Source organism: Limulus polyphemus, unplaced genomic scaffold (genome assembly GCF_000517525.1).
Source record: "Limulus polyphemus unplaced genomic scaffold, Limulus_polyphemus-2.1.2 Scaffold1770, whole genome shotgun sequence".
Lineage (NCBI taxonomy): Eukaryota > Metazoa > Arthropoda > Merostomata > Xiphosura > Limulidae > Limulus > Limulus polyphemus.
In genome coordinates, this window is record NW_013667380.1 from 176,071 (window position 1) to 192,213 (window position 16,143).

The 16,143-nt window shown below is 29.8% G+C and overlaps 1 protein-coding gene across 1 annotated transcript in view; it reads right to left on the reverse strand.

Annotated features, from left to right (window-relative positions):
- LOC106464884 (neurofibromin-like) overlaps positions 1-16,143 on the reverse strand; it is a gene marked incomplete at its 5' end in the record, with an annotated part of 99,781 nt that overhangs the window by 31,542 nt on the left and 52,096 nt on the right. Inside the window, 13 exons of the mRNA XM_022392687.1 lie at positions 169-230; positions 535-767; positions 1,787-1,927; positions 2,710-2,827; positions 3,362-3,481; positions 4,528-4,614; positions 9,346-9,433; positions 9,588-9,771; positions 10,602-10,782; positions 10,939-11,076; positions 12,073-12,174; positions 12,769-12,933; positions 13,341-13,481. Coding sequence (XP_022248395.1) covers positions 169-230; positions 535-767; positions 1,787-1,927; positions 2,710-2,827; positions 3,362-3,481; positions 4,528-4,614; positions 9,346-9,433; positions 9,588-9,771; positions 10,602-10,782; positions 10,939-11,076; positions 12,073-12,174; positions 12,769-12,933; positions 13,341-13,481 — 1,760 coding nt within the window. The remainder of the gene's footprint in view (positions 1-168; positions 231-534; positions 768-1,786; positions 1,928-2,709; positions 2,828-3,361; positions 3,482-4,527; positions 4,615-9,345; positions 9,434-9,587; positions 9,772-10,601; positions 10,783-10,938; positions 11,077-12,072; positions 12,175-12,768; positions 12,934-13,340; positions 13,482-16,143) is intronic.

Below are 16,143 nucleotides of genomic sequence, written 5' to 3' on the forward strand. Positions count from 1 at the left end.
TGCAGTACAAACATTTCAGTTTAGTTCAGTAGGCTAGACACATGTAACATAGACATTTCAGTTCAGTAGAACAGACATGTGTAATATACACATTTCTGGTTAGAAGGCTAAACATATAATATAAACATTTCAGCACTGTAGGCTAACACATGTAATATAGAATCTTACCTCTTGGCCAGGGCTGTCCATTGTTGCAGCCAATCACAATTTGGAATGCTTTTCATACACATCTAAAATATAAAATAAACAAATATAACATCACTTATCATGTGACAAGAGTAAAAAATAATGTGTCTTCACATAGCACTTTAATCATCACCTGATTAAAAATGGACTTCTTTGTTTTAGTTCTAGTCCTAAACATACACATTTTAGTTTACTATACAGAAACACTTTGTATTATTGTTCCCAATTTTCCATTTTTTTATTTTATATTGTGTTTCAATAAAAAACATAATTTGGTTTAACATTGCAAAAGATATGGGTGGTTCATAAATAAAGGTCTCAATGAAAGCTATTTCTCATAATTTATACCTCCATCATCTCCAACAAGGCATCTGTGATTGTTTCCAATGATGACAGTGGCATCCTTTCTTGGTCTGTGCCAGAGCAGGTGAACGAACGATCTAAGTGTCGATCGCCAAGACGGTAACTAGAACGGAACGCAGTCACTGCAGCACTCTTAACCTTGCTTATTCCAAACAGCAAGTAGAACTTGGGGAGAGAAAACTCATCCAAACTCAGTCTGAGGACTCGCTGTGTTTCACCTTCAACATTTCATTTATGAAAATCTATTATTCTAACAAACTGTACTGAACTTCAGCGTTAAGAGAGAGAAAAGAAAAATTTAATACTTGACAAATACTTTATAAGTGGGTTAAATGTCAACAAGACATGAAGCTTCTCTGGGTCCATAGGATACTCTACTAAGTATACAAGTAGGTAAAACACTTTAGAATTAATAATTCACCAAAACATTTTAAAGAATAAAAGGCACATAAAAATATGTATAAAAAACAAAACAATATTCATGCAGATGAAAAACACAAATTTTTTTCAAAAAAGCTTTGGTTGTTAAATAAAGAATCAGATCCTAGGAAAGCTAAATACTTCAAGGAAATGTTCATCAACTTTTGAAATGTCACATGAGATAAATTGATAATCTTGCAACTTATAATGAATACATTTGAATGTCATAAGATCACATCCGTCATGCAACAGTTCTGGTACTTGTGTTCAAAACAAACATACTGGAGAAAATATGGTACTTGTATATTACAAAACTTGATACACGTACAAAGTAAACTGCACTCTCAAAAAAACTTTCTTATAATCACCTGTTTATTCCTCCATCATCTCCAACAAGGCATCTGTGATTGTTTCCAATCTTACCTCATTAAATACTAATTGTGTATCCTGCTTTGTGAAATGTAATAATTTATTCATTTAACTAATTAAGTACTTGTGTCTTAAATTCAAAGCCAAAAATCTAAAAAAAAAGTGGAAATCTGAAGTGTTTCAGGGACTTTTTTATCCCCTTTCTATACCAACAATCCTAAAACAAAATACCTTATGTACACCACCAGAATGTTTCTAGTTACCATACAAAACATTATGGTGATCGAGTCAGCTAACTCTGGGTGATAGATGGTAACATACACAAATTCACATAATGAATATCTTTATTGTAATATGCCCATCTAAATATTTCTGTCTATATTTGTACTTATATAGAAGTATACACATGAATATAGATAGCCCAAAATAAATTAACAGCTATACTTACCACTGAAGGAAGGTCTGGTGCACGTACACAAGGAATGGATGATGTTGATCACTAGTCCATGGATTGAAGCTCGTAAAGACACAGGTCCAGTGTGGACTATTAGTACCACTATGTGGAAAAGGTAAGGTAGATGACTGGCCACTGAAAGGCATCAAAGAGTTTACTTGAGAGCAGCATAGAAATGTCATGACATCACAGATATGATCAATGTAATAAAAAATGTGAAAAAAAAACAAACTTTTATTGCATAGTTTAGAAAATTACAAATAGCTTTTTTCTTCCATTTTTCTTGCAATAAAATTATATTATATCAGACAGAAATGAATATGCAGAAAGATATATATATATATATACTGTTCAAAAAACAGCAACAATAAGCATAAGAAAGTGAAACAGTGGTGAAAACAGATACTTAAATTTTAACCACCAAGTTCCACATTTTAATGGACATACAATAAAAGTAAACTGACAATATTTAAAGAAAAAGATCCACTATATAATTCTTTGGATTTTTCACCAATGAAGTAACTATTAAACATGACAGTAAAGATTTGAAGTGCTGGAAGTAATTCATAAATTTTGGTAATAAATAAGCTAAAAAATTGTGAAATGTTGATGTATATATTAGCTATTTTGTACCTTATGTTCGGTATATAAACTTATAAATTTTTTACACAACTTTTACATAAATTTGTTTAAAAATATAACTTTGTGAAACATGTATATCAGATTTTAATTTCTTAGTTGAGACACTTAAAGAAAAGTTGAATGAATGCTTCTTGATAGATTGTAAACAAATCCATATGAAAATAATTTTTTTCTCTCACAAAATCGATTTATGAATGTTGATATATTAAGGAAATAAAAAAAAGTGTTGTCTTTATTGCACAAAATAAATTAAACACATGATTCTCTAAACTTACCATCTAGACAATTATTGAAGGACAACATGAGCAAGTATCGAGCAAGTATGGCGATGTCGTCCCACATTAAATGTTGTTCCAAGGTGGGTGTTGGTGAAGTACAAGTTTTCTCAATAACCTAGAGCCCACAACATTAATAATTATCAAATTCCTTCAGAGATAACTTTACAAGCAGCAATAAAAACAGCAGTTTATTAAGTTTCGAACATCATCCTTTATGATTAGATATTTTTAAGAGTTGAAAACCTGGATATATCATACTCCAGTAAATGGCTGTTTTCCACAAAACCTTGATGTTATTTTAATGAAACTGAACCTTTTCATAGAAGAACCCATTTTTATCCCATCTAACTTAACCACATTATAAAGGTACTGACTGATTACCCTTCATTTGACCACTAACTTACTTAGGTACTAATCAAACTACAAAGAAATTTTTTTGTACAAAGCTTTAGCAGAGACTTGTCAATTTACTTCAATGTTTTGATGTCTTTATTACTATCAAAAGATTTCACATCATTCAAGGTTGCTGACAGTCTATTTAAACTGATCAATATTTTCAGTAAAACAGGAATCAGTGAAAATATGATTTTTAGTGATTTCAGTTTGAAGTAATCCTAAGCTTAACATGAAGTTTTAAATACTAACTTACCCGACATAGCCTACTGATGACTTTCATAGCCACTAATTGGACATTTGAAGATGCCAAAGCTACAGCAGTGTCAGCCATAATCTCTGCTTGAGTTGAACCCAACCCTCCAGTTACACTACGCTGCATAAGGGAAGAAAATGATTACACCTTTCTAAGAATTGTGTTATATACATTCATTATTCAGCTTCTGGAAGTGTAAGTATAATACATAGAGAATTAAATTCATTTAATGAAATGAGAAAAAACATTATAAATTAAACAGAATCTTCTTACATAAAACAGTGCCTATATAAAGTTTTGAACAAAATATTTGTACTTTAAATATTGTACTTGATCTGTGTCACTGTCAGAGGTGGAACATTGTGCTAAAATAAATCTATTATCCGACAAATAAGACATTTGAAAAAATTTATATATGTGTGATAATTAGGTGGATACCTCTTAAAAAGAAAGTAATAAAACAGTGGTGTATGCAATTAGTTAGCATAACTTTTAACAGCTCTGTCTAGATAATAAATCTTAATTGGCTACAATGACATGTTATAATAACAGTTTATTTATAAAGTCATTAAATGTGAAATCTTTCTTTGTTTGTTTGAAGTGAAGCACAAAGCTAAACAATGGGCTATCTGAGCTCTGCCCACCAAGGGTCTCAAAACCCAGTTTCTAGCATTGTAAATTTGAAATCTATCTGACAACTTTGATTGAAGATTTACAAATGGACATTCAGTAACTTTATTCATAATTTAACCATAAAAAATAGTGTTAAGTATAATGGCAAAAAAACAACAACAACACACATACCTCTATATATATATATTTACTATTTCCTGACAATACCACAACTACCAACTAATTATGATGCAATCTGTATGCTCCTCTAAATGAAGTTTGAGGGAAGAGGTTTCTCTGATTCTTAGGAGGAATTTAACCTTTTAACTAGGGTTTCTCTGGTGATCAGGGAGAAGTTTATTGAATTTGTCCTTTATACATGGACTTCTCTGATTCCCAGGGAGGTACATTGCAGCAAGCATGGAATATAATGACAGCATGATTGGGGTAAACAGGAGTTTCAAAACATTTAGAAATACATTTGTTAACATAATTTCTGTATACCCTGTATAATACTAGCCACTATAGAAAAAACAATTGATTGGTATGATTACCTTGATAAAACTATCAAGAACCATGTCCAACAAGTCTGACACCTGCCCAATATTTCCCCAAATCTTAGCCTGAATAGATGGATACATCTGTAAGAAAAGAAAAAAAAAAAGAACAGTTTGTTAATACCTCATAGCTGAAACATTATACAGGACTGCGTATCAGTGATCCATGTCCTAAACTATACATATCATGATCCAATGGCATTTCTTTTGAAAGAAGAAATACGGGTGAAAGAACAACTTACCTCTAAATAGTTACTCAATCAGCAAGTAACCTTTCTTTATTAATTTCATTAAAATACGACTATACTTTGGACTACATGACACCTAAACAGTCAGGGTTGAATGAAAAACACAAAACTGTCAAGAAAGAATAAAATATAGCAGTCGTGTCTTTAAAGTTTGGTAAATTTTAAAAATGTAAAATATATCTTTATTATGAAATAACATTCTTTATTGTCATAAAAATTCTTACGAATTCTTCAAAAAGAACTGATTGCATCAGGCAATATTTGACATTAAAAATACTTTCAGTAACTCTGACAAGATTTATTCAAATTAAATTTAAATAATTTTACATAGACAAAGGCAAAAAAAGCTAAATCTAATCACAAGGGTGTATTAGTGCAGTATCAGCTGCAATAAAAACTTCTGTAGATTTACTCGAGCCATGCAGCATACATTAACATGGAATTGTTGTTTATGTAAAGAATGGATCCAACAGCAAGCTTAATTTTAAAAGGTTTAAAGGCTATGTGAACAACAAAGTTATCAACATGTATTACACAGATAAAAATAAGATAATGAAAAAGAGGAGCGACAGTAAAAAACAAAGGTACTGAAAATTGATAATTTACAGGAAGGAGTCTTTCAATATCAGATATTTATTAATCAACAGAAAAATTCATTTTTTCAGGCATCACTTACCTGCCTTGTTTCACTAATTTTATCTAAAATTAATAAGGAAAATACTAGTTTATACAAAAAACACACCATTCATTGTAAAGATTTTAGCTTAAAAAAACATCACATATTTATTTATAAAGATCTGGTTCTTAGAACATTCCCATCTTAGCAACAAATGACAGAATTACTTAATTCCATTCATTTACCAGCTCTTTAATATTTTTTATTAGTTTTACTCTGAATGTACAGATGTTAACCACATTTCTTTTCCATAACTTTTATAGGAAGCAAGGGATATACACATGTGTATGGTATAACAGTATGCTAAAAACTGTGCTAATCAGAGGTAAACTTATACACTTTATTATTATTATCATTTTCAACTGATTCATAAGGTAGGAAATCAAAGTTTGATGATAAATATTTAAAACATTGTAATACCAAAAACAGCTTTAATAAGGACATTTTGGAATTTCCTTAAATTCCATCATCAGCATTAAAATCTCAAAAAAAGTTCATAATACTTGAACTACAAATAACAACATTAGCATTGCAAGTTTTTTGTATTTAATCAGAAGTTTATAAAGAACAGATTTAAATGATAACAATATAATTGAATGTATGATAAAACATTCAACATACACATGTTTAATAAATAACACTCTTAAGAGAAAGTATTATAGAGAAAGGCTTAAATATAAGTATAAACAATGTATCTATAAAATAATAAATATCAAATAAAAATACTGAGAATCTGGAATTGATTACATTAATTACAAAAGGGAGGAGTTGATGTCATTATTTAGAGTTGGGTGATTACTGAAAATGGAGAGGCTTTCTTCAACCCTATCACCATAGGCATCCTTTACAGAGCATGATACAAGGTTTTAGTGTCTTACGTTTTAATTATATATATTACCTATAACCAATAGAAAGCCAAGATTTTCGTCTATCAAATGATGTATTCTATTACATTGTGTTCTGATCAGGTAATCGTAAATTATACTTGTAATACAACTTTGGTTCCCATAGGAATGACAACAGCTAGGTTGGATGAACTTGTAACGGCTCTTGTCACATAGTTAGAAAGCCAGAAAAATTGTGATTGTTAGAGGAAATTGTCTGCTTTTTGCATGTTATTAGTCTATGTTCTTTGATGCATTATTTAATTAAATAAAAATTATTTAATGCACTTCTACCATTAGTATAAAAGAGTAGGGTTAAAGGTCATTGATAGTCGACAGCAAAAAAACAACAACAATACTCAGGTAAGTAATTTAATTCTTGATTTTCATGTATATTCTTTATTGATTTATTATTATAAAAGTAACTAAAAGGTAAAAATAGGGATCTCTTTAGGTTAGTTAAGTTAGTTAGTTAGGTTAGATTAGGTAAAATAAATAATAATATAATAAAAATATTTCACAAGGCATGCACACGAGCAGTTCGCTGGTAAGGTAATTCAATAGCATAATGTGAGCTGCACATTCCCCAAGTAGTTTACAACTTATAATGGCATGAATAGTAGTTAGACACAATAAAAAGCACAAGAAAAACTAAAAACAATTTAATTATAAAAAGATACACACTGTTACATGTTTAAAGCTAACTTAGGATAAAGGAATGTAGTTTCATGTTACATTTGAAGTCCTTCTAGAAAGAAAAAGGGTTATTTAAAAATTTTTTTTGGTGGTTATGACTAACCCCATATAGAGTTAGGGTAGAGAAAATAATGACATAGTATAAAGTTTTACTGAAAACGAACAACTGAAATGTATTTAGGAGGTTTTAGAGATTACACAAATGAAATTGAGATTTTTGAGATGAAGAAAGGTATTTTTAATCTCAACATGAAAAATTACTTTCCACATGGACTATTCAAAACAAATACTCGATATATTCAAGGACAAATTTTTTTTTAGTTTATTAAAAATACTTCACTAAATAATATGAATTTTTGTATGTAAAAGACTTATAATGTTTACTGAAAGACTGCCAAATTTCGTGAAGATATACACACTATATTAAAAGTTAGTAGTACTATGAAATCTATAAAGACTTTGAATGCGTACAAAGAGGTCATGCAGTCGATCAAATTGACCGAGCCTGTGTTGAGAAAGTTACTAAATAGTTTGTAATCTGTGGTTCCGGAGTAGAGAATTTTAAAGTTTTCTAGAAGTATAGAGTGTATAAGGAAGTACAAGTTTCAAAGCAGGGTGGTTGTTACTGTCACTGTGCAATCGGATAGAAGACTAAGGTGGATTACTTAGCTTACATCCACTTCTTGCTGAAATTCCCATGTGCTCATGTGCATGTATTTGTAGGTGATCTGTAGTTTACCAATATTGGTTTCTTTACAGCTATCACAAGTGTATTTATATACAACCCACGAGTGCATAGGAATGGGTAGTGTCTCTTTGGTTTTAAACATATTTTTAATTCTAAATGTTGACATAAATACTAAACGGTATGGGTAATATGTTTTGATTATTTCTTTGAATTTGATATTTGAGTTTAAAACTTTGTTTGCCAGTGAAAGGAATGATAAGAATCAGTGGATATTTTGAGAGTGAATGACTTTTTTGGTAGGTTCTATTTTGTTAAAAATTTTCGAAATTAAGGGGATAACCATTACTTTGTAACATGTGAAGTCAGAAGTAGCCAGAACAGATATTACAGTTTAGAGGATGAGGAACAAGGTTTTGTTTGAAGGAGTCTAGCATGAAACTGTCGAAACGAGTGTATAAGTCAGTAAATGTTTTTTTATGGTAAATATATGTGGTAAAGATATTGTTTATTTGAACGTCTAAAGAAGCAAAGTTATTGTTTTCTTCCATCCCCATGTATAGATTATACATGGATGTTGTGAGTTTAAGTCTTCTAAAATCTTCTTGGCATGATCAGAGATGTGAAAGAGTAGAAAAGTATCATCAACATACCTTCTATATAATACTGGTTTGTAATAAAGGGGGCAATTACCCAGCAATTGACATTCATAATAACAACTATCTGGTCATAAAGTTGACCATTAAAAATGAAGTGGTTATCCTTGATGACTAATTTAAGAAGCTGTTCGGGTTTCTGTTGGCTAGAAGTTAGAGTGCACAGTATTTTTGATAGAGAATGATCACCCAACACTAAATAATGACATCAACTCCTCCCTGTTGTATCTAATGTAATCAATTCCAGATTCTCAGTGTTTTTATTTGATATATATTATTATTTTAAAGATACAGTGTATATACTTATATTTAAGCCTTTCTATATAATAGTTTCTCTTAACAATGTTATATATTAAACATGTGTATGCCATACATTTTATCATACATTCCATTAAATTGTTACCATTTAAATCTGTTCTTTTTAAACTTCCGATTGAATACAAAAACTCGCTCAATGCTAATGTTGTTTTCAGTAGTTTTAATATTAGGAACAAATTTTTTTTTGAGATATTAACGCCGATGATGGAATTTAAGGAAATTCTGAAATGTCCGCATTAAAGATATTTTTTGGTATTACCACGTTTTTAATAATTATCATACTTACGTTTTGTGGAAACCAAGAAGTATAAGAAATTTAAAATTTATTTGAAATATTATAAACTTTATCAAAGTAAAAATTTGTCAACTCTATACGAGATATCAGAGGTTAATCTTATGCTGTAAATACCTTTCATTGTCCAGTAATTATGGGAGAATAATTCTGATAAAAGTAAAATAATCTGGTAGATTATTTATTTATGATTGGACAACGAAAGGTACTTGTAGCATAAGGTTAACCTTGACAAACCATTGTATTAAGCTTGTACAACAAGAGGATACACTCAACAAAAAACCTCATACAAATATTTACTATAACATAAGTGAAATGACAAGCAAACACACTTAAACTTACAGCTCTCTCTGATCTTACCTCTACTTCTTCAATAGTAAGTGTAATCAACTTGTCTAAAATGGTAGCCACCCTTTGTCGTTTATTATCATCCGAGTGTTTACAAAACCTTGAAAGATGAAAGCGAAAAATAAAACAAGAACTTGTAATGTAATGATAATAAGTAATATTTTGTAATCAATTTTTAAATTATAACAAACCTATTGTTTTTTACACAAATACATAATTGCTTATACAATTCTTTCCTAGTAAGAGAAACATACCTTGTTAGGTTTGGTAACCAAGGCGTTATATACTCTAGGCATAAATGCTTTAATTCAATAGTTGAAGCCCTAAAACCCTGAATACATTCTTCTAAAAACTCCAATGTAAGGTGTGAAGCATTCACAGCTAGCTTTTCACTGATCTGTTTGATGAAGATTGTATTATTGGAGGGAATACAAAGACCTAGTACAAAAAAACAAAAGAAGACAATTTTCAATTTTGCAAGAAAATAAACCATAAAAAAAAGAGGAAGAAAAATCCAATTATTACAGTATCTTGTGATAGGTCACAGAGGCTGTTATTTTTAATAATTTTTCAAACAGTTGTAGGAAAATGTTGACACACTTTTGCTTATTGTCATCAAATGAAGACATGGTTATGACTCAAAATGTCATCATGTAAAGCCACATGACAATGAATCAAAATGTCATCAAATTAAGACGTGGCAAGAAATCAAATTATAATCACATGAAGACAAACAAGTCTAAATGTCATCAAATGAAGACACATGGCAGTGAGTCAAGATATCATCATATTCCAAAATCTGAATTCTAAAACTCCGGAATGAATTGTGTTATATATCACAGTACTATTTTTTTTTCCATAGATCTATAAAACATATGTATGGAGAAACAATATAAACTAACTATCCTTTAAATTTTTGTTTCATTTAGCACAATATTAAAATGGTCTTTTCATCCTAGGCTATTTAACAACAAAAACTTTAGGCTACCTTAATTGTATTTTCAAATCCACTTTAAAAGGCTGTCATCATATAAAATTAAATCCAGAGCATAAACTTAGAAAAGCATGAATATATTTCAACCATTTTCATAAGCATTAAAGCCCATTGGAAAAATATAATATTAAGAAGCTTTACACAATTGCACAAGTTATAATTAGAGCTGTCATAATAATAATATTGATATAGTTTAATATTACACAATAAAAAGTAATGGTGTTTAGTAATTTATCAAAGTACTGCATGAAAAATTTGTTCACATTATAGTTACCTGCAGTTTCAAGAAGCTGTCCTTCAATTTTCAAGTCAAAAGTTCCTGTTAAAGCACATAACAGGTTGTAGGCTGTTGTCCGTAAATTTGGATCCGAGCTGCCAAGGTTTAGCAAGGCCATGTTGAGCAACGTTCCAGGAACGTCTTTGGGCCTTATTTTAGTGTGGACGGTTACTGAATCCTGTATTTGGAAGAGGACAAGAATGTTATTCTCGAACTTAATTTTATTTTTCAAATATAGTATTCTTTGTGTATAAGTACTTACTTTATAATTATACCTTCATTTTTTTGTTTAACAAGATCTCAAATAACTGATAAGGATAATATTATTACTTACAGGTTGAGATAGTTCCCATCTTGTTCTGATATGTATGATAGCTTGTACAATACTGTCACAGTCATTGTGAATAAAAGACAAAGGACCACTTTCATTGGCTATTGTCAAAGTAAACTGATTGTCATCCACCAAACAAACCTACAAAAATGGGTAGATTATATAAGAAAGAAAATGTTTAAAATAAAGTACCTTAGTACACAAAAACTGAATGACAAATAAAAATACAGAAACAACAGGAGAAAATATTTTAATGGTATTTTATGTATAATTACCAGATCTCATGAAATAAAGTATTATTAAAATACCGGGTATATACGAACATATCAAAAATGGTAAGGTTTGATTTCCTAATGATGATCAAACAGGTTTTTGATTGCTATGTAAAACACCTATAACTATACATAAAGTTTCACAGCATATTTTGATATAATGATGGGAATCCTTATAATGCACTGTTCAGATCTGATAGTAATGTAAAATTACACATATTATCAAATACACAGTTTCTGTAATATCCAGATAGTTATTGAGTTTTCATGTCTTTACACTTATTAGATCTATGAACCTCTATATTTTTTAAATGACTGTGTGCTAGGTTTATCCTTGATGTATTGGCATGTGATTTATATTAGACATAACAACAGGGGCACTACAATATTCTTATTATATTTATAGCAACATAAACACCATACATGTAAAATAATATTTAAAAACTAGTACTGGACAGATTATATCAGACAACAACATTCACATGATGAGTAGCCAAACCAATTATCGTAGCCCAGACAGCTAAAAACATGACAGACAAAACAGGGGAGTGACGAAGACAATTTATCTTCTACTTAATCTGGATTTTGTTTCATTATGGTATTCACTACATACTTATATTAGTGTTTGATGTATAAAGCTCCTAAATTTTGAATAATTAATATAATATTAACAAATATTAATATATCCTCAAAAATTAACTGAACATTTAAGTGTCACATTATAAAGTTAATAATGAAAAGATAATCTTAAGATGTTCTGTGACTATTGTGCAATGAAAATAGTCCTTTGAACTGACAGTTTCGAACCTGAAAGGTTTAAAACTTAAATGTTTCATTATTCATAATAAACACAGACTGTCCTCACTTCTTCTATCTCTGATGCATAGTAAACATCATTCAGAAGAACGGAATGGCTCAGCACCTTGGTCTTCTCAGCTGAAGTAACCTGGATGGCTGATGGTCCCACCTGTTCATGAAACCATGTCTTATAATTCTTTCTTTCTTTTTTTTTATACAGAAAACGTTTACCGACTAAAATTTCAACTTTTCTTATACATACAGAATGTATCAAAATTACCTATAAAAACAGACATAACAGAATAAGTTTCATTTGAAAATTTTTTGATTATTGAAATAAAGACATACTTTTTTTTGGATGATCAGTTTTAATTCAAACAGAAACAAATTGCATGTTTGTACAATTCCAGGATATTTTAAGTACAATATTCAGTAGTACAGATTCCTGCTTTGTATAGACGAACAAATAAACAAAATCCAATGGAATGAAAATTAAGAATCATTGAAACAATTTTAGTAAATATTGGACAAAAGTTTTGAATATTAAAATATAAGTATTTTTATCCTAACCTTCTTTAAAAAAGTAAAATAAACATTTGAAGATTTGGATGGCCTTTAATTAAAACATTTAGAGGTGGCAATTCAGACAGTAAAAGAAATGAAATACACAAACCTCTATAACTGGTTATTATGAAATTATAACAGAGTGAATGTCCCACACATTTATAGTTTTCTACAGTATAATATAAATCTTTCTTCTCACCTTAATGGCAACTTTGGTGTCTTTGTGTGAAAGTTTTAGTGCATTGTTAAAGACTTTTAGATCTTCATCTAAAGAAAGTGTTGCCCCAGGCAACCGCTGCTGATCAGGATCAATAAAATCATTGATTCTCTGTGGTGTGTCAATGAAAATCAGCTTTCTACTTCCCTGAAGAGGTATAAAAACTTATTTTAAACTATCACAGCCTATATTACATTTCACTGTTCACTTTATTCATATTAACTTTACAATTAAAATTAACAATCTCATTGGCAAAACTGTTTGAAATTAGTTATGGCAAAAATTTAGTTTTACTTATATCAAGAATGAATAAATTTAATGTTATTTGTAACAAGAAACTGCTATAACAATTAATATCTCCTGTAACAGTCAATAAACAAAATTTACGCAACAATAAATCAAGAATATTTTTACAAGTGACTTTTTAATATTTTTTTACAATAAATGATTACTAAACAAATAAAAAACAACAAATTAACTTGATAAAAACTCTGAGTGGAAGTAATAAAAAATGTTAATTGTTATCAGTGCTGAAAATGTATTGCAAAAATTACCTTCAAACGTGGTGCTAATATTCTGTCATGGAATTTTGTGTATTCTCGAACCCATGAGTTACAATTGTAGATATATGTAGCTTGAATTTTTTCATAGGCCACTGGTGGTAATACAACAAACCATTTCTGGAGAAACTCGGTCTATTAAAAAAAAAAACAGGTTTTGTTGTTACTCAAGTTTTCTGCTTCTTGAATAAGATATGGCATGCCATATTAGTTTCCCTCACAGAAAGTTTCTCTAATTCTTTCCATATCAGTGTCAAATAAGTTTTTTGCATGTACTATTATAGTTTTATTTCTATGTTTGAAAAACAAAAACTACTGTCTCTATTGGTTTACTAACATTCTTTTCACTTTTTAAAGCAAATTAGCTTGATAATATAAAATGGTTTATGTCACACTGAACTTACTACCTAACTGACAGTTATGAGAAAGGACAATTAAAATTCATTCCCCCCTTTAATCAGGATTTCGATAGATTATGAGTGGCTGAATGAACACAAAATACAGAGAAAGCAATACCCGATACCTAGATAAAAACTTCTATTAAATAGATGTTTTAAACAGATTTAAAAGCAATGTGTGAATACGCGGCCACAGCTTGCTTCCCATATTAGTAACATTATTATGTAGTCAAACTGTCAGACTGAGACTTTAGAAAGTGAATTTTTTAATTTTTGTTACTTCAGTAACTTCTATCATGTTTGTGTTAAGCACGGTCGAATCATCCTCTAAAAACATTTGTGAGAGAAATGAAAATTAATGAGTAGACAATACTCCTATATTGTATTTTTCTATTTCCTGCTAATTTAGAAGCTGAGTAGTTTAACACTCTCGAGCCCAGTATCTCATATTTTTTGCAAAGGGAAATGACATTCTTTGTAATCTCTACCCTCAAAACACCTACAAAATAAAACTGTAACTGAAATATCCATCTTTAGAATTTTATTTTTATGTAAATTTTATCAACATTTGTTCTGAATAATACAATAAAGAACAAACACTGAAATTTTAACTCTAATTAGTATTTTTGCTACCAATTTTAAATTTTATTTGGTGAGCACAAATAAATAGAAAACACTTTTCAAATATACAACACAAAGATGCAAGTCTGTGGTCTTTGTACTCTATACTTATTTCTAGCTCAAACAGTTTTAAAACATTAAATGTTTTAAGTTAGTGGTGTCAAAAACTGTAAAATTCAAATGCTTGCATTTTTTGTGTTACAACTTCTAAGCTTCTAAAGTAAAAAAAATCATAAATACATCACGTTAAAATTGGAATTATTTTCTTTTTTGCAATATATCTGTTGTTTAGCTTCCTTTCTTCTTTATATGAATTGTAAATTTCTATATTTTTAGTTATTATTTAAGAAGCCTTTCCTAATTGTGTGTTTTCAAATAATCCAAGTATACCATGGTTTTTAATCTTATGAGCTATGTAAAGGTAATAAATTAATTTTATCGGTTCCTAGACTTGTTTATTACTTCCACAACCGATGGTGATGGAGGTTATGTTTTCACCCCTGTATGTGTGTTTGTCAACAAGATTTCTTGAAAATGGCTGAATGGATTTTGACAAAAAATTGTTATACATTTGGACTATAACCAAACTCAAAAAAATCCCTATCTGTTATCATGGGGACCAATTTTTCACACTATTTTTGGTCTATAACTCAGTCAAAAATAATCAATTATTCATAAACATGGTGGATACATGTAGAAAATTACTCCTCATTGTCCTGCCAAAAATGGTCCATGTCCATTGATAACAATGGACATATAAACACATTTTAATATTTTTTGGGGGGCCAAATATGATCAACACTACATGGTGGATGTATGCACTATATTGAATGTCCCTCTAGTTTTCTTGAAATACTTACTCTGATGGCTCCTTTTTGTTTTACAAAAACTTGTGCTTATAATTTGAAACTACAATCTTACAGTAGACTTTTGCTCTAATATGAGCTTTAATTTCTGAAAGTACAGAGGTAACTTTCATAAGTAAAACAAAGTAAGTTAAATATTATCTATTTATGTTAGTTTTAATGACATAAAAGCTATTTTATTGCAAAATTTCTTTACAGAAAGTGGTCTAGTGTGTGATATCACGAGACTTGTGACTGTATTATTGTTAATAAGAGTGTGTGTGTGAAATCTGGCTTTCAAGGCAATAAATTGAGAATGTTGTACAATGGCATAGCATAGTACTAGGTCATATAATGGTTTTCAGGTCCAAAACATTCAATGATTATTATATTTTATGTTTGAAGTGTCTGTATTTGAGGTATGGTGATATTCATCACTTATTAATTTTTATGGATGTAAATACAGAAATGGCTGAGGAAAAATAAGTGTTAGTCAAAGTTACTGTAACATGTAAAACCACAAAATGTTCAGTTTCTTTAACAAGTAAAATTCCATGATGATTAGTGTCTTTAACATGTGAAACTCCACAATAATCAAAGTTTTTTTTAAATTTAAAACTCCACTGGAAGAAAAGTTATTACCTATATTCATTGTTTCCTGGGTTGTTTAAATGCTCGTAGTTCTGTTACAGAGATAAGCCCCAAACTACTTATCTTAATTGTTAACTACAAAGAACTTAATTTGCTTTTTGAATGCTATATAAACCATAACACCAAATATCTGGCCCGGCATGGCCAGATGGTTAGGGCGCTCGACTCGCAATCTGAGGGTCGCGGGTTCGATTCCCCATCACACCAAACATGTTCGCCCTTTCAGCCGTGGGGGTGTTATAATGTGACGGTCAATCTCACTATTCATTGGTAAGAGAGTAG